The 26,146-nt window shown below is 37.9% G+C and overlaps 1 protein-coding gene and 2 long non-coding RNA genes across 5 annotated transcripts in view; 2 read left to right on the plus strand and 1 right to left on the minus strand.

The window, feature by feature from the left end:
• The window catches only part of lgi3 (leucine-rich repeat LGI family, member 3), a 38,298-nt gene extending 13,586 nt beyond the window's left edge, over positions 1-24,712 (minus strand). Inside the window, exons 1-5 of one of the 3 annotated variants that reach the window (XM_039674531.2) lie at positions 24,463-24,712; positions 17,823-18,052; positions 15,472-15,543; positions 5,999-6,070; positions 4,403-4,474 (exon numbers count right to left, since the gene is read on the minus strand). In XM_039674531.2, the coding sequence (XP_039530465.2) occupies positions 4,403-4,474; positions 5,999-6,070; positions 15,472-15,543; positions 17,823-18,034 (428 nt within the window). In that variant the 5' untranslated portion in view covers positions 18,035-18,052; positions 24,463-24,712. Of the gene's footprint in view, positions 1-4,402; positions 4,475-5,998; positions 6,071-15,471; positions 15,544-17,822; positions 18,268-24,462 lie in introns of those variants that run through there. The other 2 variants (XM_089119286.1, XM_089119287.1) reach the window with 2 other exon arrangements.
• Positions 107-3,198, plus strand: LOC120467894 (uncharacterized). Its single transcript, XR_005620156.2, has 6 exons — positions 107-322; positions 427-502; positions 596-684; positions 819-907; positions 1,029-1,427; positions 3,011-3,198. It is a non-coding gene; the product is annotated as an uncharacterized LOC120467894 (long non-coding RNA).
• Positions 9,322-11,458, plus strand: LOC120493337 (uncharacterized). Its single transcript, XR_005625700.2, has 2 exons — positions 9,322-10,349; positions 10,968-11,458. It is a non-coding gene; the product is annotated as an uncharacterized LOC120493337 (long non-coding RNA).
• Positions 24,713-26,146: the final 1,434 nt, after the last annotated feature.

A 26,146-nucleotide genomic window follows, 5' to 3' on the forward strand; every position in this document is an offset into this window, starting at 1 on the left:
CACCTGAGAATGCTTTGACAACACCAATAATAGTGTTACTAGTCACATCCGGGACATTTACGTGCTGGGCGGAACGAAACGAGCTGAAACTTGACTCACAGGCGCCATTTTCTTTGACTCGAGTCGCAAGGCATACGAGGAGGAAACACGCATTTATTACGTGTTTTATCGCATTTATAGATTCATTTTATAACATCATATTGTTTTATAACAATATGTATGTTCTGTGGACGAGCAAACCGCTCTCAGAGGGACATTTTCTATGACTCGCGATTCGGGGCAGACCAGGATGGGTTTGCTTTTTAACCGGGAAACAACGAAAGTAAGTGTTTTCTAATTTACATTGGCAATGTATTTTATAGTATATTGATTCATGGCGATATTTAAATGCCCAGCGCGATTAAACGGTCGAAATTCTTTTCAAAGGCGACATCATCTTTGACTAGCCTAAATACGGAGCTGACGAGGAGGAGGCTTAACGTTAACAGAGAAAACACCTACAGTAAGTGTTTTTAACATAATTTACCTCATGAATTTCATGGCATTATATTGTTTTGTAACGATATTTATGTAATGTGCGCGCCTAAACCGTCAGGTCCTGCATCTTTGACTCGTGACGCATTTCAAAAAGCAGTGCAGAATGCAGACACGGAGTTTGCTTTTAACAGTGAAAACACCGAGTAGGTAACTTTAAGTGTTTTTTACTCATTTACTGTGCTACGTGTTTTATAATATGATATTGTTTTATGACAATATGTGTGATGTGCAAATATCATAAAGTATTTATCCTCAAACTATCTTTTACTCTCGTCTGCCAGCTAAACCAACTCCACAAACTGCGGACCAACAATGCACGTGAAATTTTCACTTTATTTCCTTATTTGGAGGACCAATCTTCTTAGAATGGGTAAGCAATTATTTCAAATTAAATATTGATGCAAAATGTATTTATCAGATTAACTTTTGGTTGATACTTGGAGATGCTTTAATGTTTAAATTTATTGATTTTTGCAATTTGTTTTTGCTAGGAGCAATTCTATGATGCACCAAGTGGCTAAGGGTACCAGGCTTGGTGTTTAAAGACTGTACAGACTAGAACCTGGTGATGGAAAGATAACAGATAAGTTAACATATGAGAGAATCATGGGCACAAACAAAAATAATCATGGCTTGGTATTACTAGATTTTCTTTGTTTCATAACACATATTTTGAATTTGTCTAGCCAAATTACTTAATAAAAGTGTGTGTGTGTGTGTGTGTGTGTATATATATATAAACTTAAAATAAGATTTCTAATCAATGGTTTTCTTGATTTGACAAGTAGAAATCTCTGCCCATCACCTGCCCCCAACATTACAAAGCCACAAGAAGAGAACACCGATCCTTCCAGAATCCGGCGGCTGACTATTTAGTGAGATTTCTTAAGGTGCGTGTCTTAATTTATTCTTAAAGTGTTAGTTCACCCACAAATGGAAATTCTGTCATTAATTACTCACCCTCATGTCGTTCCAAACATGTGAGCGTTTTTCGATGTTCACAACACAAACGAAGATATTTTTAATGAAATCTGAGAGCTTCGTGCCCCTCCATTGACAATCTACGCAACTACCACTTTCAAGCCCCAGACAAAAGTACATCATTAAAGTACTCCATGCGACTCCAGTGGTTTAACATAAATGTTTATTAAACTATGCAAGTGCTGTGTTTGCAGCAAAAACAAATTTACCAATTTATTAAATATTTATTTCCAACATGCGTTCATGAGAACATTACAACTCGTGCATGTTGTTGATGTGCATGTATGTGCATTGAAGAGGAATATTTTGTAAATAAAGTTGAGTTAAAATTGTGAAATTTATGTTACACCACTAGAGTCACATGGATTACTTTGATTTCCTTTATACCTTTCCGTGGCTTTGGAAGTGGTGGTTGAATAGGCTTTAGATGAATGGACAGAAATCTCTTATATTTCATTAAAAATATCTTCATTAAAGGGACTGTTCACACAAAAATGTAAATTCTGTCAGTATTTACTCACCTTCATGTTGTTCCAGCCCTGTAAGACTTTCGTTCATCTTCTGAACACAAATTAAGATATTTTTGATTAAATCTGAGCTATCTCACTCCTCCATAGGCTTCTAAGGGATCAAAACTTGCCAGCCCAGAAAGTTATTAAAGATATTGTTAAAATAGTCCAAGTGACTACAGAAGCGCAATCATAAGTTTATCAAGCAACGAGAATACTTTGTGTGCCAAAAACAAACAGAAATTACGACTTTATTTAACTATGCATGCTTCTCTGTGAGCCTTGAGATGGTTCTCGTAGTGTAACAGTGCTTCAGTGTTGTACGTCACACACAGGCTCACTATTGGCCGATGCTGGTTGTGTGTGTGTGTGACGTACAACACAGAAGCGCTGCACTGTTACACTGTTAACTTGCTCAGGCCCACGCAGAAGAAAATGAATAGTTAATTTTAATATTTTTAGTTTGGTTTTTTTTTTTTGCATACAAAAAGTATTTTTGTCACTTGATAAACTTAAGGTTGAGCCACTGTAGTCACTCTGTCTATTTTTACAATGTCTTTAATAACTTTTCTTGGCGCCAAGTTTCAATCCCTTAGAAGGCTATGGAGGAGTGAGATAGCTCAGATTTAATCAAAAATATCTTAATTTGTGTCCTGAAGATGAAGGAAATTCTTACGGGGTTGGAACAACATGAGGGTGAATAATTAGTCAGAATTTTCATTTTTGGGTGAACTAACCCTTTAAGTGTTTCGAAGATGAGAAAAACTCTTACTGGTTTGGAACAACATAAGGGTGAATAATTAATGACAGAATTACATTTTTTTTATTAATTAAATCTTCGATTTACTTGGAAATCAGTAAATTCAAGTCTTAATCAAACAAAAATGTTTTTTTGTTTGAGTCGATGATTGAACTTTTTTTCACCCTAAACTTGCTGTATTTATGAAACACAAATGTGTAAATGATCTGGTTTTGTGTTCTAGGTACCCAGTACTACACGATTTTTCACTAAAGTTGGATCTGCACAGCCTTTTCTGCTCTGTAAAACAACTGCACTGAACTTTACTGTTAGCGACTGGATACAGCTGATCCACTCATATCCTGCTACTGTTTTTCATCTGCTGAATGTTTTTGACTCAAGCACTGCTGTACTGTTGCAAAGTCAAAGGTACTGAATTAACTTCACTGACACAGGACTCACATTCACTGATATGTTCAGGACTTAAGTATTAAACACCATTTGATCACATCATATAATTCTGATGACAGAAATCCATATATTGTGCATTCATCGTTTATTTAAAAAATTAACCTATAATGTAAACGTGCTTGTTCGTTAATAAAAAAAATAGTTTGTTTGAAACAACTGTTTACATTTTGCCTTTATTTTTAACTTTACAGTGAACAGAATTCTACTATGATCCCAGACTTTTTGGATTGTTTTGAAATAAAGTTTTTTAAGAGTAATAAAGAGTGATGTGTTTATTTCAAAGTGAAATTATTCTTTTAAATAATAAGATGGTATTGCATTGGAGAGTTGTCTTATTCAATTGTATGTTTGAAAAATTTTAATTTTAATAAATGTTAAAATAAATTCATAGTAACTTGGTTTTTGGAAAAATATCTTCGGGTTTAAAAGTTTAATTTTTTTAAACTTCATCTGCATTACCATTTTAAAATAAGTATACATTATAAACATTAAATCAACATAAAAAAATACACTGGAGTTGTGTGATTAAACACCATAAAGTGTTAAATGTGTATATTTAAGAGTAATAATTTCCAACACCTTGAGTGATTAAATGAAACACTAACACAGTGTTTAAAAAATAAACACTATCGTCAGTGTTGTTTTAACACTAGCAAAGATGGACCTGTATGTTCACCCGGAAAGTGATAATTTTAACACCCATGGTGACAAATCTCCTGACATTTTTTTGCTGTGTACATATACCAGTACACTACACTACACTACACTATATAATAATAATGTTAAAAAAGGATGATATTTAAAACTGGTCATTTAATTCAGGTTATAATTGTACAGCTTATTTAAGTTTTATTTTAGTGTTTGTACTTTTTTTTATTTCTGCTTTATCTATTTTTATCAGTTTCAAAATGTAATGATAAAAAGAGAGGATAAATGTCATGTTTTTGTGGAAAATGGATAAAGAAAAGCAATTGTAAATGCCATTTAAAAATGTATCAATTGATTATTTATTGTTAAGCTTGTCTACATTTTTAAACATTAATTAAATAATCACTTCTTAATGCATCTATGCTGTACACCAATTCAAAAGAGTGATTTATTTATAAGTGTATTTATTATTTTTGCATGAATACACTGATAATTGACTCCTCAAAGCAATACATACAGATGTGTCAGAGACTTCAGTCCTCTGAACGTGTGCTTTGACAGAGTTTGGATGTCGTTGTTCTCAATAAATCTGTAAGGAAAGAATATGGGAATTAAATTACCATTAAGACACGAAAATAAATTCAACCGACAACACATTTGTCAGACAGCCACAAAGTGAACTATTTGCAGGTTTAGATACTGTGTGGTATTTGAGAAAGAAAGATAAAAGATCAGGACAGGGATATTAATCAAACGGCAGCTTCTCTCTCCATTTAAACGCACGCTGGCTGTTCCCTGATGGATTGAAGAGTCACGCGTTCAGGAAGACGATGCCCACCTCTCTCGGCAAACCTTGCCGCAATTGCCTTGTTTAAAGCTTTTAGCTTAATGACACTGAGATTGTGGGCGTTTTCATTAATGCTAAAAGCTTTCTGCAATACAAAGTTCTTCCCTCTCTCTCTCTCTTATCTCATTCACTCTCTTTCTGTAGTCATTGAGCTGCCAGTGCTTTAGTCTGAAAGACAACGCTACCTGAATTTTAAGAAGGAGAAACAGCATAACTTGCAAAAATATGAAATATGCACACACAAACACGCTATATTAGTGAGGACTTTGCATATTCTTCAATTGAGTTTATTAGTTAATGATTTATATATAATCACAGTTACTGATTAATAAACATGTTTTGAGTTTATTAGCTAATGATTTATATATAATCATTAGTTAATGATTTATAAACATGTTTTGGACGATTTATATGCATTTTTAACTAGCGAGGACCAGTAAAATGTCCTCACTAGTCAGTTGGTTCAATATTTCGCTGTATAAGTAAGGACATTTGGCCCTCACAAGTAGAGCCAAACTTGTACTCAGACACACACACACACACGCACGCATCTAAGTGGTGTATATATATATATAAATATATATATATATAGGGTTTGTAATTCACAATTACTTTTGAGCAGCTGCTATGGAAGAAATGGGCTTTTTGAGCATCTACAAAATGACCTGTAAAGGAAAGTATAGTTTTTATCAGCTTTTTCATTTATAGAAACGACAACAAAATCTTTGGTGCATCGATATGAATTTGGCACATCCTCCAACAGGAGGCGTATCTGTTAATTCAGCATTGTGAAAAGCAAAACGCAGAGAAAGGGGTTATCAAATTCTAACTGACAGTGAAGAAAGAGAAACGGATAGAGAGGAAGACTGAAAGAAAACAAGGGGGATTTATCATAATTCAAGAAAACGTTTTATTTCATAGCTTTTTGTGGTTGGGAAAGCTGATGTGCCATATGTTCATATCAGAATCTGTCAGATGTTCATTGTCAATGTCTGTGCAAACGATCCCTCATAATTAAACATTGGCTTTCAAGAAACATTTTGTATTGACATTACATGTCAATGTCTGGCTTATAATGAGCAAATCATTTCAAAACCCTGAGAAAGATGTGCTGGAAGATGATCTTAATAAAGAAGAACTGAAAATTAATTTTACTTTAACATTATTATTTTTGTTTAGCTCTTTCTTGCATCTCCAGCGAACACACTCATCCATATTTAGTTAATCATCGATCCATCCATCCATCCATCCATCCAACATACTTACAGGTATTGCAGATGTCCAAGTCCAGCAAAAGCATCATCAGAAATCAGAGAGAAAGTGTTTGAGTTCAACAGCCTGCAGAACGAGAAGAGAGTGACAAAGATGAGAGTTTGCACTTTCACTGAGCTGAAGATTTTGGTCAAGACAACTATAGGAGTATTTGGCATGGTAATGGATATGACAGTGTTGATATATTTGGTCTTGGCAGAATAGATCTACTGCTGGAAGTTATTGCTGCTGCAGAGCAAGTACTGGACTAATACACACACACACACACACACACACACACACACACACACAACACGCTGCAGTGAGCAAGTAAGACATGTTGCTGCTGTACAATGTAGTCAGGGTTTGAAATCAACAATTCACTCACCAAGCAATTTGGTGAAATATTTTAAACCAGCCAATTTTAAACAAAATATTTTTTCTTAATTTCATACATTAATTTCTTCAAACAAATTCTTATTAAAAACATCCTGTCACTCAGCCATCTTCCTCTTTCATCCTCATCACTAAAAATGTATTTAAGGTGGACAGATCAATACAATACAGTACAAAGAACATCAAAAAAATTGAGGAAGTTGGAAAAATAACAATGCCTTTTCTGTAAACCAAATGCTTTTTAATATTTGCTATTGCTTCAATGCAAATAAACAAGTGCGCCGTTATTTGTTGCGTAGTGACGGACATGTTCAAGTGAGCCAGATTCTGCGCAATTCGCTCAATTTAATATATCATGATGACACACAAGTTGAGTGTTTGCGCTAAATCTGAGCAGATTTTCCTTACATGAACTTCCTCAGTACCTTAACCAGTCCTTCCAGAAAAACGCAGAGTTTTTTTGTGAATGTTGCGGGCAAAAATCATTGATTACGCGGCCCGTTTTCTTTAAAAATGCGATGGAATATGCGGGATATTTATGCAATTTTATGCGATGAAATTGCGTGAACTTGCAAAAATTGCGTGAACTTGCAAAAACTGCGGTTTGATGAAAAAGAGAAAAAAAGTGATTCCCCCAACACCCTGTTCTCACTCGGCTACTACCTTAATGTAAGGAGTCATTTCTTATTACTTTCTATGATGTAGCAAGCATACTACATCATAGAAAGTGCTAGGAATATTTAATTTTTCATCTTGTTTTATTTTTATTAAATTTTCAAAATCACAGAGTTTGATATCAAGTTCTTGACATTTCTTTTACACATTTTCTGATAAGTAAATTTTTAAATTAAAGTTTAATTTAAAAATATTATAATATTTTCATTTTTAAAATAAAGTTTAAATTTTCTGAATTATAACATCTGAGAAGTAGCCTAAAACATGAAACAATAATTTGGGGGAAAAAACAAGAAAAAAATAAAGAAAAAAAATAAAGATAGAGGGCATCACAGACATATTAAATTCCTTTAGCAGAGATACAGATCTTTTGGGCTTTTCGATTTTTTTTTTTTAATTTTAAAGACTCAAAATACATTTTAAAGGCTGTTTTGAAATGAGCAAAGTTGGGTTTTGAGTTACTCCACTAAGTTTGATGAATATAAAATTTTCCTAATAATAGAAAAAAATCGATAACATACATTTTTCTTATAGGAAAGTCAAAATCATTTGTATGAAGATGACAAATTTAAGACAAGGTTGCAATTCATTTTAAAACCTAGAAATTGAGACATCTCATTCCAAAAGATTGAAGAATAGGGACATTCAAAGAATAAGTGCACAATAGACTCTCTTTCACAATTACAAAATCAGCAATGTTTTATTTCAGACTGTAACGAGTGTAAATAAGGTGTGGCCCCTTTAAGAACTGCGCGCTGAACTGTCTGCAGTGTGTGCGCCTCATGTGTGCGGGTAATTTCTGTTTGATGCTTATTCTTTTATCTTATTTTGTTTATTAAGTAACGATGTGAGGTAGAACGTGTGACAGACAGTTATACGAGTTCGATTTGTGAGATGTCAATCGCCTCCGTGAGTCTTTCTGGCCTCTGCAATAACTTCAGCTGTGAGCTATCCACTAGCGGCGCCAGGATTTTGATTGTAGGTGGGCCTTCAGAAAACTGGATGGGCCCGTCCGTAAGGCAAAAAAAAAAAAAAATCCCCTTCATATCCGTTTCAGCGCTTTTCTGCGGCACTGTGGACAGCGACTCAGTAAGCCTATAACTTGATTTATCTCTTTTGAATGTTTAATACACAAAAAGACTGAAACGGAATTATATCTTTGGAGGGTCTCTGTTTCTCTCTCCAGTTACGGGCAGGGAACTGTCCAAAATTATTTAACTGTTTCTTATAAAGTTAGAATGACAGAAGAACTTTATCGACATGAAATAACAGCAGCACTGAATCTGACAGCTGCTAAACAAAAACAGCAGGAAAACGATACAAAATTATTTAACTGTTTTTTTTTTTATTTATTCAGAATGATAGAAGAACTGTACCAACATGAAATAATTAAATGAACAACATATCTAACCAAAGTGGGGAGCCAGAGCATGCCATGGGAGGCGTGGAGAGTGGTAAAAATTATATGCCTATAATTAGATTAAATAAAAAAGTTAAATTGTTATTATTCTGAAAAAAAGGCCTCGATTACTCTGCAGGTCTTGATGCCCAATTCTAATTTGTTACATTTCTCCGATTTTTTTTTTTTTTTTACCGTCCGTTTACACGTTCTTTCAACTTTATCCGAGTCATGTGTTTACACTTGCCATATAGCCATATCTAAAAACATCGCGCTTGCTTAAAGGGTGACCATATTTTGATTATCAAAAACCAGGACAATCGGCCCGGCAATGAGATACTCAAATGATACTCGAAGTTTACTCAAAGATGCCTTAATTTCAATAATTTAATAGGGTATGCCTCCGGATATAAATGGTTACATTACAAAATACTATCTATAACCAAAGACCAAATTCAGATAGGCTTCTCAGAGGTTATACTCTACTCAACATGTTTTATTATGACAGGTTTCAAAAATAATGATAGAAATAATGTCTCTTCTGTATTAGAAATAAATAAATAAATAAATAAATAAATAAATAAAAATAAAAAATAGCCTACCTCCAAATTGAACCAAAATAGCTCTCACAAACTTAACAAAAACCTAACTAACAAAAGTTGTTTATATATTTAGGTTTCTTCTTCCTCTTTTTCATGTTTTTCTTTTTAAATGGCCCAATGAAAAATAATTAAAACCAGGACATTTTCATCACTTTATAAAAAACAGCCACGACAAGACGTGAAAACAGGACATGTCCTGGGAAAACAGGACGTTTGGTCACCCTAGCTTAACCTCTTATCAAGCACCGGCCCGATTACGGGCCGTCGAGGGCGTGGCTAAACTTTTATTACTTTTTTAAGCTTTGTTTTATAACAAATATTCAACTGACTATCATAAACTATGCATCATTTGAAAGCTAAAACACTCAAGAATCATGTTCTAAACTTGTTTTTGCAATCAATACAACAGAGAGGAAAGGGTTAAATTAAATGCAAAAGGACCTCTCATTTGAAAATGAGTAAAATGAACCGCTATACTCATCTTTCATCTCGTATGATTCAGATCAGTTCGGACGAATCCAAGAAACAACAGCATACATTTCAATGTAAGGGTCCATTCTTCAAAATGCATCCCACTTTTTAATCCAAAACAACGAAAAAATAGGGGAAAAAATGAAATATCCTCCTTTGTTTGCATGAGCGTTTTCGAGATAGAGTTCGCGTCATGTTTATTTTCAAAGAAATATCGATTCTTATCCATTTTCCAACACTCAGAAGCCATCTCACCCCTGTAGTTTAGACTCTTCCGGATGAAATGAGTCATCCCCCTTCTCTCTCCTTCAATCACAGGCTCTGTAATCGATCAAAATGCCAAGGGACCGCCTGACAGGCTTAGAAACCTGTCAATCTCGCATCTTGGTTTTTGGCTGGATAAAGTCTGGATATAGCCAGCCAATGTGTAATCGGCAATGTTTTGATGGATGGGAGTATTGACCAATTAAAACACGATTGCAGTGATTGACAGTTCTCAAGCAGATTTGTCAAACACAAGTGCGCAATGTTGTTATTCGCTCGTGCACTTTCGCCATTTTACGCACGGAGCGCATAGGCTATGTATTGGTTCGCTACACGGAGCTCGTATCAACTCATAGATTTTCTCCAAAGTTATATTTGACAATCTCCATCATGGATCATCGTCTACAGAAGCGTTTTTGTGGTGTTGAGAGTATTTTGGAGGAAGTGATGAGAAGCAGCGACGAAGAGCAAAGACGCAGAGAGATGCATCTGAGAACACGGTGTCGAGCGTCTGTCGAGAGGAGATGTTTGTTCATGGACTCGATCCCGTTTTAGATCGGTAAGTTTCAACACATTGTCATTTATTGTTATGTTTATTATTGGCAGTTTTTCTGTTCATGTAATGTTTTTGATTATAAAATGACGATGGACATTAGCTACTAGCAAAGACACAAGGCTACACGAGCAGGTGATAGCTGTAACGTTATATTATAACGATACATAAAGAAAAAATATTTTTATCACACACATTATATTTATGTTGCATTGAATATTACAATAATGGAAGGAAAGGATTATAAGAAGTCAGGTGAAGATGTGTTGATTATAAAATAACAGTGGAGATGACTAGCAAGATATGAGACGTAAACAGTGATACGTTTATATGAATGAATGGTGTAATGAATATATAATGGAAGGAAAGGATTACAAGATGTCAGGTGAAGATATAGTAAATATATATATAATTTTATACATAGAAAAAATAATAATTACAAAGCATTTTTAATGTTGAGCATTATAACGATAAGGTATGTGACATTTGATATTGTAATATGATGGAATATTGATGCTGCTAATAGATGAATGTGACTCAAACTGAAATCCTCTTTTGTGTGTGTGTTTTCCTGTGCAAATTTTATTTGTTCTGCTTACACACTTTATTTCTCCTGTCTTTCAGTGGCTTTGGTTTCCAGAACAAACCTTGGTGGTGACTGCCTTGATCAACATGTCTTCCTACACTTTGTAAATACTGTAAGCAGTTGCTTTTTGTTTTTGTAATTGGATATTCATTGTAATTGTTTATTGTAACTTATTTGAGTAAAAAACACGGTTGCAATTACAAATGTTATTTTTTTCTTTTTATATATTTTATTCATTAGTAAAACAATCACTTTTGGATAAATGAAGTGAGTTTTTTTTCCACTGTTTTTGCTATTATAAATGTTCAAAATAAAGAGTATTTTGTTAAAATGTTAAAATGTTGTGCTGAAATAATTTTTTCTTGTGTAGTTTGATGGGCAGAATAGTTCTGAATGGATAAACATGTATGTAGTATGTAGTGTTTACTCCTTATGTCATTTGGTAACCAGGTATCCATTTGGAGTCTCCAAGTGGCCTTTTGGAAAGGACGCCTAGACTTTTCTTGAATAAAAGCTTACAGGAACTACATTTTTGGGAGTATCTTCCTCAAATTTGAATCAAAACATGGTCAGACATTCAGTTTTATTTTTATGGTGTTTTCAAGGCCTTAACATAAAATTCTGATACATTTTTCCCTAAATGAAGTTTATTCAAAGAAATCGTGAATTAATTTCATGTATATTTTACCTTGTTTTACTCTGTTCCTATGCTACTTTGAGTTATAATGACTCTTGGGTAACAAAGTTTCAAGTGTCTAGTTTAAAAAAATATCAGAGTTATGAATGTGGACCATAGGGTTCAAGAGCTACAAAGATTTGTATTTGGGTATGTCGTTTTCAGAAAATTCTCAAAAATAGGGGCGCTGGTTAAGAGGTTAAAGGGTTAAATTCTCTTTTTTACAGATGGACGAACGTGAAACATGCTTGATGCTAAATCTGCAATTTATGCGAAGTTCTCCAAACATTACCATGATTTTGAGGAGGAGGACGACGAAAAGTGCCATCATTGCTGCCTGCGCATGGCCGCATGCGCTTCAGTTATTGTGTGCGAGAGAAATCTCAGGACTGGTGGAAGCATATTGTGTTTAAATATAGGCTTTAACGAGGAGCAGTGGGTCCGAAATTTTAGGAAGAGCAAGCCAACCTTTTTGATATGTTGATATGCGTCAACGTTTGTCCACAAACATTCACGTTTTCTCTACGGCGTTTTGTCGGGCAATCCATCCCTTTGCAGATGCGCGTCGGCTCTCGTCATTAAACCGCGGAGAAGTGGTCTAAATGCATTGACATCTGATTCATTTCCAATTTATTTCCACATATGAATGAGGCCTGAAACCGATCTCGAAATAGCCGAATGCATGCGTTTTTTTTTTCCTGTTTACATGGTCACAAACACATCCGATCTGTCACAGTGTCACATTCATGAGCAAAAAATTATAAGTTGGTTACGGGAGGACTTGATGCAGAGAGGGCGGCCGAGCAGGATGGTAACTCTTCATTGAAGTAACCGCGTTACTAAAAATGGCAGGAGTTTCCTCCTCCTGCTCCTCGGAGCGTTTTTTTATTTTTTTATTGCTAAATTTAAATGAAAACAAGCTGCTTTGCTTTTCCATATTACGCTTCATTTTAGCTAATAGCTACCGACTGTTTCTGTCTCATTGAAAATCTTGCGCGCCAACGTCATTCATTTCATTGGATCACTTGCTGGTGACGATGCAGCCTGTGGGCAGGCTTAAGAGTCCACACGTGAGGTAGAAGCTGCTGATTGGTTTAGAAGCTTTCACTCAAAGTTTTCCTCTGGCTGCTTATTGGATGATCTGAGAATGAAAATCCGTACGCCTGCGAGGTCTCTGCAGACGGTAATAGGAGTTACCCGCCTGGCTCAAAATGGGCGGGCCCGGACCTAAAATGGGTGGGCCCAGGCCCACCCAGGCCCAATGGTAGCGCCGCGGCTGGAGCTATCCCGTCGCGTAATTGCGTCACTTCATAAAGTTCCCATGGAAACAGGAGGAAATGGCTGCTCTTGTATGAAGCAAACGCAACATTTTTCAACTTTCTGCGAAGATATATGTGACTTTTTTTGCAACGAAAATGCGAGGATTATGAAATCATGCGAGCCCCGCATATTTTGCATGGAAATCGGCATTTTATGCGGCGAAAGTGCGGCTTATTTGAAAAAATGCGGCCCCCGCATAAATATGCGGACTTTGGCTGATTTTGCATTGAATTCAGCGATCGCATAATCGCGTTTTTCTGGAGGGACTGCTTAACTGCAGTATAAACATAATAAGTAACACGCCAAATTGGCTCGTGATTTGACAGCGTTACCCGCCACAGTAGATTTTTACCCACATTTGGCGAGTGTTAATTTCAAACCCTAAGTGTAGCGTACATGAATTACCCGTAGCAGATCTATACAGGTGGAGCTGGGGAAGGTGGAGGGTTTCTGAAAGTGTGCTGCACTGCTAAGGCATATGCTACCCAAGTATTTGAAGGTTTTGCAAGCAAGCTCATTGGCTGCTGATACAGCAGGAACCAATCAGCTGCGCCCTATAGATAATGATGTGATTGCAAGCACATTGAGTTAAGGACCGATCAACCAGCGCCATCTAGAGTTTCATGACAGTACTTTGTATTTCTCTACATTTTAGGCATTTTTACAGAGCTCAGCACTTGACATATGGACACAACATATATATACTCACCTAAAGGATTATTAGGAACACCATACTAATAAAGTGTTTGACTGTAATAAAGCATTCTTTAGAAATCTTGGCCCATATTGATAGGATCGCATCTTGCAGTTGATGGAGATTTGTGGGATGCACATCCAGGGCACGAAGCTCCCGTTCCACCACATCCCAAAGATGCTCTATTGGGTTGAGATCTGGTGACTGTGGCGGCCATTTTAGTACAGTCAACTCATTGTCATGTTCAAGAAACCAATTTGAAATGATTCCAGCTTTGTGACCTGGTGCATTATCCTGCTGGAAGTAGCCATCAGAGGATGGGGACATGGTGGCCATAAAGGGATGGACATGGTCAGAAACAATGCTCAGGTAGGCCGTGGCATTTAAACGATGCCCAATTGGCACTAAGGGGCCTAAAGTGTGCCAAGAAAACATCCCCCACACCATTACACCACCACCACCAGCCTGCACAGTGGGAACAAGGCATGATGGATCCATGTTCTCATTCTGTTTACGCCAAATTCTGACTCTACCAACAGAAATTGAGACTCATAAGACCAGGAAACATTTTTCCAGTCTTCAACTGTCCAATTTTGGTGAGCTCTTGCCAATTGTCGCCTCTTTTTCCTATTTGTAGTGGAGATGAGTGGTACCCGGTGGGATCTTCTGCTGTTGTAGCCCATCCGCCTCAAGGTTGTGTGTGTTGTGCTTCACAAATGCTTTGCTGCATACCTCGGTTGTAACGAGTGGTTATTTCAGTCAAAATTGCTCTTCTATCAGCTTGAATCAGTCGGCCCATTCTCCTCTGACCTCTAGCATCAACAAGGCATTTTCGCCCACAGGATTGTAGCATACTGGATGTTTTTCCCTTTTCACAGCATTCTTTGTAAACCCTAGAAATGGTTGCGCGTGAAAATCCCAGTAACTGAGCAGATTGTGAAATACTCAGACCGGCACCAACAACCATGCCACGCTCAAAATTGCTTAAATCCCCTTTCTTTCTCATTCTGACATTCAGTTTTGGAGTTCAGGAGATTTTCTTGACCAGGACCACATCCCTAAATGCATTGCATTGAAGCAACTGCCATGTGATTGGTTGATTAGATAATTGCATAAATTAGAAATTGAACAGGTGTTCCTAATAATCCACAAATTCAGAATTATTTCTATCATTTTAGTAAATCGTGGCCATGTTGAACTAATTCGTTCCCTCATTTTGATTTAACTAAAATAAGGGAATTAATTATTACGATGCGGCCACAATTTAGTAAATTTAGACAAACATTTAAAAGCGGCACTGTCTGAAAGATCACCATGTGAATCGAGTATCACTGTCTGTGGAAATTAAGCCACAATAAATTTCTGTGGCTGTAAGCACATCTTGCTTTATTGGTCTCAAATATCAGCCTGCTTCATGACATCTGGCTACATGAAAAAATTTTTAGCAAGGAAAAGAACGAGATGTACAGATTTGATTGCTGCTGACAGTGGATTCTCTGTCACAAAAATATATTTTTCATATAGAAATACACACCAATAAATTTCACAAGCATTGAATGCGTTTCGTTTGTTTACTGATGCAGTGACTAAAGAACTGGCATGCTGTCATTTTTTAAAACAAACTTCTCTCTTGTGTCTTTCTCACACACACACACACACACGCAAGGAGGACAGAAACACTGTTGTTGTGCGAGTCTGTAAATGGAGGGTCTGTCACTGATACACATCACATTACACACTGCTCAGACATGCAGCTGACAAACACTACAATTATCACTCTTTTTTCCCTTTCAAACACGCACAGGCCATAATAAGAAAATGCAGAGGAGGGTTATCTGCATCTAGTACTCACAGAAAATGAAGTAGGTTCATGTGGGAAAAAGCTCCTTCAGGAATCTCCGTGAATGCGGCGTTCACCATAGTCCTGATAAGATAGAAGAAAACATCATCATCATCATCATCATCATCATCATCATCAACACAAATGTAGTTGCTGTTACTGTCATCTTAAAGTAAATGCTCATTAGATGTCTTCATAACATCTGAAAATCTAATTTTAAATGTGTATCATTGGCTCAAATCAAAAGCATCCACCCTCAAGTCTATGTAGTAAGTCCTAAGATATGATTGGCTAGCTACCGCAGTGTACGTTCAGTATTGGGTTGTTTTAGCCTGTTAAATTGCCCTCCAGATGGAACTGCTTGGAAGAGTAACTTATATATAAGTTATAAGCTATTATTCAGGTGCAAAGCACAAGCGGTGTGAGATAAGTACTATAGGGGTGATATAGGGGTTTAAAATGATCATTATGATGAATCATTCAGGGATAGCACCACTTTTTTTCCACATCATTAAAATACAGTAAGAAGTCATTTTAACCTAATTTTGAGGAGTTATGTTTGACTTTTTATTCTTAAACAGTTGCTCCCCACTCCTGAAAGGATCTCACTGTTTAAGTATTAGAAACTAGGACACAGATCTTCCTTCCCTTTTATATTCTCAGTCTCACCATCTGAGTGCCAAACTCAATAATATGCATGAAAACTTGAGAAAATCAAAGGCCTTTATCAAAACTTTCTTCGGAATATAGACATGATTATGATTAAACTGATTAAAAGTTGAAATCCTGGTAATGCAAGTCTTTAATAGTATGAAATGAAATACTAGGAATGAAAACTTCAGTTAAATTACTATCATACATAAATACACAAACCGTGAAAATCAATTGATGAAATAAATGGTATCTGTGGATCTCTCAGAGAGAGTTGACAACAAAACAGACTTCATTACTGACTTCACCTCAGTCTGTTGAAAGCAATAGTTCCCCCCATATGAAACTCTCAGAAAGTATAGTCCATTCGACTCTCTATTTCAAGTCTACTCAAGCCATACGAGAGATTTTTGTGACGAACAGACTGAAATGAAGTCGTTTTTCATTAATAATTTCCCTTCCCCACCACTAAATGTCATGAAATGAAAATGATCAGTGAATAACAAATATCAGTTTGAAATATATAGGGCAATATATAAAGTCAAATCAACTACTTTACTGTTTTTTTAGTCCTTTTTGTAGTTTTACAGGCTATACGAACTGTCACTATATATAAAATTTGAATCTATGACTATATAACTGTATTATAATGGCATAAATCAGTGACACTTGCATTCATGCATTAAAGGAGTAGTTCACTTTTAAAAAAAAACATTTGCTGATAATTTACTCACCCCCTTGTCATCCAAGATGTCCATGTCTTTCTTTCTTCAGTCGAAAAGAAATTAAGGTTTTTGATGAAAACATTCCAGGATTTTCTCCATATAATGGACTTCATTGGGAACCAAACGGTTCAAGGTCCAAAAGAGAGTTTCAGTGCAGCTTCAAAGGGCTTTAAACGACACCAGACGATGATAAGGGTCTTATCTAAGACCCTTCGAGTCATGACTCGAAAAAAGATTTGTTCATTTTGATGAACGAGTTTGAACAGGAGAGTCACGAACGCTCATCACAGAACAGAGCAAGGCGACCATTTGAGCTTATAAAACTTAAACTTTTTTTTATTTTTGAATGACCGATCGTTTCGCTTGATAAGACCCTTATTCATCGCCTGGTGTCGTTTAAAGCCCTTTGAAGCTGCACTGAAACTCTCATTTGGACCTTGAACCGTTTGGTTCCCATTGAAGTCCATTATATGGAGAAAATCCTGGAAAGTTTTCATCAAAATCCTTAATTTCTTTTCAACTGAATAAAGAAAGACATGGACATCTTGGATGACATGGGGGTGAGTAAAAGTGAACTACTCCTTCAATGCATTAACTAATAATAAGCGTGTGTTTGTTACAATATTTATTAGTCTTTGTTAAGATTAGATAATACAAATAAAGCTGTTCATTCTCAATTCATGTTAGCTATAACTAATGCTAACAAGTGTAATCTTATTGTAAAATGTTACATCTAAACCTTTATGCCAAAAGGAATGACGTCATAAGTCACTTGACAGGTGACAAAGTTCAACTCAACTGTCTTACCTATAAATCAATTACTCTAGACAATCCATGTTATACCGCAGAGAAAAATGGTAGATGAGTGCAAAAGCAAGCATGGGAAATTATCATATTTTATATGAACAACTGAATATATTCTTTGAATATAATGAAATGAAGGACAGAAGAAATACTGTAGGTAAACTTGATCTTTTCAGTACTCACAGCGAGATGATTCCTGGTGGGAAGCTCTTGGGAATGGCTTTGGTGTCCACGCAGAAGGCACTGTCTTTAGTACAGGAGCAGGTGGCCGGACATCGTGGGATTTTGGAAGCTTTGCGGCCCACCGCGTTCCCAAACGTACAGAAAAGCAGCAGGCAAACAGACAGCCGCCAATCTGGCCATCGTAGAGTCCGCCTGGGCCTTGCTTCCACCATCTTCCACCTTCTCTTCTCCTGCTTGAGTCAAGAAACACAGGAGGCTGGAGAGAGGGATCTGTTTTTTATCCTTTCCTTATTAAGATAACTGCAATAGAAGAAGTTCCAGGGTGTGAACGGGAGAGGATGGGAGATGTTAGGCTCAGAAGAGACTGACAGAGGGAAGAGAAAACGACTGGGCAGTGACTGGTGTTCCCTGAGTGCGTGTATTTGATTGTTTGAGTGTACTCTGCGGTGTTCTCTCTTCTCTCTCTCTCTCTCTCTGTGGTGCAGCTGTCAGAGCACAGACTGCAGGAGTGTGTCAGCCAGCGCTGCTCCGCACACACTCAGCCTAAGACCAGAGTGCTGCAAAGCTGACACTGAATTATTAACAGTCGCATGGGCCAACACTTAAGCAGCAGCAGGGAACACGGCAGAGAACATAGTGGGAAGGGGAGATTGTGAACCAAGATGAAGAAGCAGGGGGTAATGGACAGGTCAGTGGAGGAGGTAAAACTGAATAATGTAAAATCCTCATGTTTACGCTAAGGCAAATTTCTAGAAATCATGGACATATAAGCACTCGCTTTAATGAAGATACACTAGTCTTCAAGAGTAGTGGTTCCCAAGCATGTTGCAGGGGATTTATTTATTTATTTATTTATTTATTTATTTGACAGGGACAATGCAAACAAACACAGTGTCAAGATCAAGCATGTCACTGAAGTGTTGCATATAAAGTTTATAGCTATAGCTAATTTTCAACTCCTGTCCCTGGAAGGGCTTTTATACACAATAAAATTTACATGATTAGCTACTTCAATAATAAATAATAATAATAATAATAATAATAATAATAATACTAATAAAAATACTAATAAGCATACATACATATCATATACAACTCCAATAATTAAATGTAGTTAAAATGAGTACAGTTTTGGTTTATTTTTAACCAATTTTTCAGCCTGGAAATGAACATCTTAAAGTCTGACACAGTCTTGACTTCAAAAGGTAAAGAGTTCCAGAGTTTAGAAACTCTTAACAGAGAAGGTTGTCTGTCCAAAACTGGTCCTGCAGTATGATATTTTACAGTCAAGATTTGTGGAGCTCCTAGTGACTCGGATGTTGTCCTGTCTCACAATAAATGTACTTAGTGGCTCAGGTGCTAGATTATTAATGCACTTATAAATTAGTTTAAGAAAGGAAAATTTCATAAAACTATCAAAATTCATTAAATTATATTTCTTAAAGATGCTGCAATGATGATAACTTGTTGGATCCCCCAACAATACATCTAGGATTTTTTCCTTATCTGAGGCTACGTCCACATTAATCCAGATACATTTAAAAATGGATCTTGTTTTCTTTATGTTTTGGCCTTTCATCCACACTGAGACTGCATTTTTGTCCAGCAAAAACGAGTCTCTCCCAAGTGGATGTATTTGAAAATGCAGTTTTCGTGTTGTGGTGTGAACTGTGAATACGGAGGTATTTGAAAACTATGACGTATGTTAGTTATTCATGTGATGCATTTTGTACCTATAGAAATCTATGGTTAACCTGCCAGATCAGATATGGTTATTTATGCACATAGTCTTGTTAAAAATGAATGTTTCTTGTACAATCTACATATTCCATGACTGAAAATGTACTCACAATTGCTGTCTCACAATTTGTATGTGGCAAAAAAAGAAGCAAATTGCATATTGGACGACTAGGTTACCTTGGAGACAATATTTCAGAACGACTGACGAATTGGAATCTCACCTGAGAGAAGCGGGTATGTAAGGAAGCGTGTTTAACTCACTCATTCAAGTTTTGCACTAAGGAGCAAAGATGGTGTACTGGCCGTTCAGTGATGGTACAGCGATTGTGGCGACACGACGTAATGTGTTCAGGGAAAAGGGGTTAGATTAGTGACATTCAGTCAAGTTGGACGTTACGTCAGAATGACTGATTAATTGGGACCCCTACCAAAACGCCATGATAGGGGATTATCACGCTGATACGTAGTACTTCCGGATTCAGTGATCTTTCTGCACTGAATCACCGATCTCGCTGACAAACTGATGAAGGACTACACAAAGTTTATTTATACGTCATCCCTGGTAAATTAGTCTGATTCACTAAAGTGCCGGCTGCAAACAAACGCGCTACCTTGTTTTATTTTTAAAGTTTTAATCCACTTCTTCCTTATACTCAATTCAGTCGGGAATCCATGAAAACTTATAGGGTTGGCGTTGTTGGTTCAATTTACAAAGTGGAACAGAGCAGTGACATATATAGCATTCGTCTCAGGCATTGTTGAACTGCGTCAGAAGTGGACATGCAAAAAGTTGACAAATCCCGCCTATGAAACCCGGAAGCGTGATAATCCCCTATTGCTGTCCCTTCCAGAATCCTGCGTATGCTAACTAATCCCCCCCAACCCTGCTGGGGTGGAAGAAAGGACAAAGAAAGGACTTACTAGCTACTTGTCGGCAGTGCACAGAGATTGTAAACCCTCGCAAATGTGTTAGGTGTCGCCCAGCCCACAGCTCTACAAATACAAGGCCAAGGTGCCATGTGCAAATGCCCAGGAGGAGCCAACACTCCCGAGTGGAGTGAGTTCTCACCCCAAGGGGGCACGACTGGTCTTGAGCTTGATAAGCCAAATCTATGGCATCCATAATCCAGTGGGCCAACCTCTGCTTGGAAACAGCCTTTCCCTTCCTCTGGCCTTCATAACAGACAAAGAGCTGCTCTAAAGGTCCTGAAGCTCTGTGAGCGGTCCAAGTACTGGCGCAAGGTGCAACCGGGACAAGGGCTGAGGCTGCCTCATCTAGGAGCAGCGGTTGCAGGTTCACCATCTGATCCCTGAACGGGGTGGTGGGAACCTTGGGCACATTTCCAGGCCGGGGTCTCAGGATTATGTGAGAGTTGGCAGGGCCAATCTCAATCTCAAAAAGTGACAGAATGGAGAAAAAAACAAGGGTGAACCCAGGCTCAGGCCAGTTCTCCTCTGGCCAATGAACGGACATGGTTCATTAAGAAACAGGCTGAAAAGAAAGCACAACTCTGATCGGGCATTTAAGGGTGTCTTCTCGGTGAGAAGAACACCAATCAACGAACAGGCTCCCCTTCAAAGCCTCGAAGGCATAGCTGAAGTGATCGTGTCTACCACTCCTGGAGGTAGATCACTTAAGTCCTCCGTGTCCCATCCAGAAACCACACGTGGAGGTTCCAGAGGTCTGGACGTAGGTGAAAGCTAAAAAAAGCAGGTCCTTCTCAGGGGAATCCGCCAGGGAAGAATCGGTTCTGGGAACCAGGTCCGGGTGGGCCAGTACCGCGCAACCATCAAGACCTGCTCCTTGTCCTCCCTGACAAGCAAGCTCACTGGGAGAAACACACATGCTTGTGTGTGTGCCAGTGCATCCTTGCAGAGGGTGCCCTCAGTCAGGGAATGAAACAACAGACAGTGGGATGTGCTGGAGAGGCAAAAGGTGTGCAGCTCTGAAGCGTTTCCAAATCAGTTGGACCACCTGGGGGTATAGTCTATCGAGGGAGAATCGAGAAATTAAAGTATGCGTCCTACAGGTCGATTGCTGTAAACCAATCTTGGGGTCGAATGCATTTGAAAATTCGTCTTTGCCTTAACATCTTGAAAGGGAGCTTGTGAATGGATCAATGATTGGTCGTAACCCACTGCCTTTCTTGGGTACAGTGAAGTACGGGCTGTAACCCTGACTTCAAATCAGCTGGAGGTACTGGCTCTATCGTATACTTTGTCAATAGGACTGCAATCTCTGCACGCAGTTCAGGAGCATCAATGTCTACCACTGAGGTGAACCTAGGGTGACCAGATGAGATTGGCTAAAATCTCATCGGGACTGGGGTTGGGGGGTTGGTTCAGTAGGTTTTGGTTCAAACCTGAACCAAAAATATATTTTTATTCAATGATCAACAGTCTGTCATTAGTCTTTAGTCTGCCACAAAAAAAAAATAAATTAAAAAAACATTAAAATCATGAACTCAAATGTAATTGTGAAAAAAAAAAATATGTGCAGGCGAAATCAGACCTTTCAGTGTATAGCCTAACGCTAATAAGCCTTATGGCAAAATTATTCTTACAACTAAATTGTCGATCATTAAATAGGAAAACTAAATAATTGTGCAGATGATTTGCTTCAAGTGTAATCCGACATCAGACATTAAGGCCCGGCCGAAGTATAGTTTTGCACACAGTGACACGACCAATCAATCACACCAGACACGAATAGCACGTCAAATTCGCGCCTACCGCGTCTAGTTATATGCGTGAACACTTTGAATCCATCGCGCGTCAAGAGCGAAATTGACACGCATAAAAAACTAAAGTTTAGACTGGCTGCCAGCACATTCACTGTCTTCGCGGCTGCTGCCACTTGAGGGGGCTGGCTGCAGGACGACTCAACTTCCACGGACAGTTTTTAATGTTTTATATCAAGACTTCGCTTTAGTATAATTTTTGGGACAATTAAAGGGATAGTTCACTTTGAAATTAATTTTTGACATGTTTTAGTTTACCTCAAGGGCATCCAAGATGTAGGTGTCTTTGTTTCCACAGCATTTTCAATTTTGACATTTTTCAGTCAAACCGTTGTTGTCTATCAGTCATACACTGGAGGCAAAGGGGGTCCACCTCAAAGAGCATGCACAGAGAAGTCAAAATTAAACATGATTTAATGACTCGTAAATGTAAGTACACATTGATGGCTTAAGACACGAAACGAGCGGTTTTTGTGAGAAAACGAACAGTATTTATATATCGTTTTTACCTCGTGTAATCCAAGTGATCTGAATCAGTTGTGCAATGTCCAACTGAACTGAACTGAATCAGTTCAATGTTACGCCGGAAGTGATCGCTTTCGTGTGACGTCACTCAATATTTACACTGAGATTTCGGAAGTTTTACCTTTTACTAAACATATTTAGATATACCGAAATCGTCTTCCATTGCGGTTTCCCGTATATCGAAATATGTTTAGTGAAAGGTAAAACTTCCGAAATCTCTGTATAAACAATGAGTGACGTCGGCGCGCAAGCGATCACTTCCAGAGCATGCGCAGACCGAAGCGCCCGTGCCGTCAGATTATTTTGTCATGGCTATGATAACAAGAGGTAAAACGATATAAATACTGTTCGTTTTCTCACACAAACCGCTCGTTTCATGTCTTAGGCCATCAGTGTGTACTTACATGTACGAGTCATTAAATCATGTTTAATTTTGACTTCTCTGTGCATGCTCTTTGAGGTGAAGCGACTGAGGACCCCCTTAGCCTCCAGTGTATGACTGACAGACGAATGTCTGAAAATTGTCAAATGTCAAAATTGAAAATGCTGCGGAAACAAAGACACCTACATCTTGGATGCCCTTGAGGTAAACTAAAACATATCAAAAATTAATTTCAAAGTGAACTATCCCTTTAAGGCCGGTTTCGGGATTCGGGACAACGGCTTAGATTTCGGCACTGTCCCGAATTTTTCGGGACTTCTGGTCACCTTAGGTGAACCTGACGCCGCTGAACCTGGGGTGGCACGGGGCGAAATGAATACTCGCACAGCTGAGTATGACAGTTCCAATGAGCCAGCGAGACGGGCTGGGAAACTCTAGCCAGGCTTCCAGACGCCGTACAAGTGGGGTCAGAGGGACTACTGGTGGAGCACAAGGGCCCGACACAGGAAGGCACAGCGTCCCGGAGTGGGGTCAGAGTGTGTAGTACAACTCTTACCATGATTTGGCAGGGGGTGCATAGTGCTTCCTCGGACCGCAAACCACTGCTTTCTGGTGGTAGAAGAGGAGGATGAGAGGCATAGTATCATGCACTGCCATCCGCGCTCTCTTAGGACCCAGAGATTGAGGAAACTGCTCTTTTGTTGAAAGCCTCCTCCGGGGGAAGAGCATCCATCCATCCATCCATCCATGTGATAAATTGATTTTGACAGTACTAATATATATATATATATATATATGTTGTAAATATTCAACAGCAATGGCTTTTACAGTAAGAGAAGAAAAGAAAAGAGCTGTTTTATATATAAGGACAAGCTGCAGTACTGCAGGAACGCAGAATAAAGCTACTGACCCCATTTCAAAAAGCAACATTGAACAGTTAAGGCTTACATTTCAGATCTGCATTCCAGGCACACCCGGAGAAAATATCAAATCTCATTATGCATTCTAACGTGCGAGCAATTCTAATAGGGATGCTTGACTCAGTAATACAGTGAGGCAATTTCTATTAACACTAATTACAGACTTTCACATACTTTTCATCATTGTCCATTTCAGTATGTATATATATGGGCAAGTTAGACTGTTATAAAGTGACAATCAAAGTGATATTAAATCAAATATGTTTGAGTGATCAAAAGTGTTCAGAGTGCTAATTATGATATGTGAACACAAGGGGGCACTAGAGCATTACCTCAATTCTTGATAGTTGAGGGTTTCTCTGCTGAATGTAGAACTGGCCTCTTTTTCTTTTTTCCCCACCATGTCCTCCTCTCGCAGTCACTCTGTTCTTGGCAGGGTGGCATTGCAGTGGCAGGCACGACTGTCACCAGCTGACACCACACACACCGACTCTATTCAGCTAGCCCACGTCACAGGTACACAAACCAGGCTTTTTTCTGAGTCATGTTCTCACTTCTGAGAAGCCTGGTGTGGAGATACTGTACCAGGGCTGCATTTCCTAAAAGTATTGTAAGCCTAAGTATATTGTAGAAGCATTGCCACCAATGGTCTCTACGATCAACTTAGTTTATGATGCTTTTGAGAAACACAGCCCAGGACAGTGACGAGAGAGTTGGAATCGAACATGTGTTTTAACCTCCTCTCTTTTTCGCAAAGCGCCGTCAGCAGTTTTCCCACAGGCATAGCATTACCAGCTGTGCTTACTTCTGATTTTATGGCCTTGTTTTGCACTGGCTCTTCGAACAGTATCTATCTATCTATCTATCTATCTATCTATCTATCTATCTATCTATCTATCTATCTATCTATCTATCTATCTATCTATCTATCTATCTATCTATCTGTCTGTCTGTCTGTCTGTCTGTCTGTCTGTCTGTCTGTCTGTCTGTCTGTCCGTCTGTCTGTCTGTATATCTGTCTGTATTTGTTCCAAGTAAACTAAATCACTTATCATTTATGCCTGCTTTTTATGTGCTTTGATTATCGTGAGTCATGACTTCCGGTCTTCCGGTAACCTGTAAGGCTTTATGCTGTTTGGAAAGCTATCGACCACCATAATTCACTGCCTCTGCTCATGCAAGTTGAACAGAAAAACAGCGGATAAACATGCTATTGAGTTTATATCCAAAACCCACTTCCCGAGTCGATTCTTTTGCCAGGCTCCGTGACGCATGTTTCCATCGCACATCTGTTGGAATTTCTCTATCTTTAAAGTTTGGCTGAAAGTTTGATTTAATTTTTTTTATTTTTTTTCGGGGTGGGGGGCTCTCTAGGATATGTGCTCTGTGCGGATGCTGTAATGAATCATTTGCTTTTATATTCTGGACAGACCAAATCGACTTAAAAGAAAGTGGCAATAATTACTTTAACATGCATCAGAGAAAACTAGTCAAGCCAGACCTAATGTGCCATGAAGAAGAGGCCTTTTACAAGACTACGAGCAGCAGCTCCAATGAGACCATTAGACAACCATTAGTTTTTGAAAAAATAGTGGCTTACAGTCAAATCAGCTTTATAAATTACATTTTTCGTTGGTAAATTTCAGTACGCTGCATTGAAATTAATTTTGCACTACTCAACTTTGGCATCCTTAGCACAGTTAGTTGAAGTTTTTAGTATGAATATGTTAGCCTTACTGTTGTCTATAAGATAGTGTGCTCCAAAACAATGACAAAATTCGTATTTAGAAGATATAAGCATTCATGAAAAGGTTTTTTTGAAAATAAAATTCTGATGTCCCCTACTTAATCTAGAATTAAAAATGTTTATTAGCCTAAATGTTCTTTTTACACAGTCGTTTCTTTAATTTAACCCTAATAGGGTATGTCAATGAAAAGCAAGTCACTTCTTATTTTAGAATTATTAGTGTATTTTAGAACTATTTTAGAAGTATTAATTATTAAAATCATTATTGGG

The sequence above is a fragment of the Pimephales promelas genome, chromosome 14, assembly GCF_988280905.1.
Source record: "Pimephales promelas chromosome 14, fPimPro1.hap1.1, whole genome shotgun sequence".
NCBI lineage: Eukaryota > Metazoa > Chordata > Actinopteri > Cypriniformes > Leuciscidae > Pimephales > Pimephales promelas.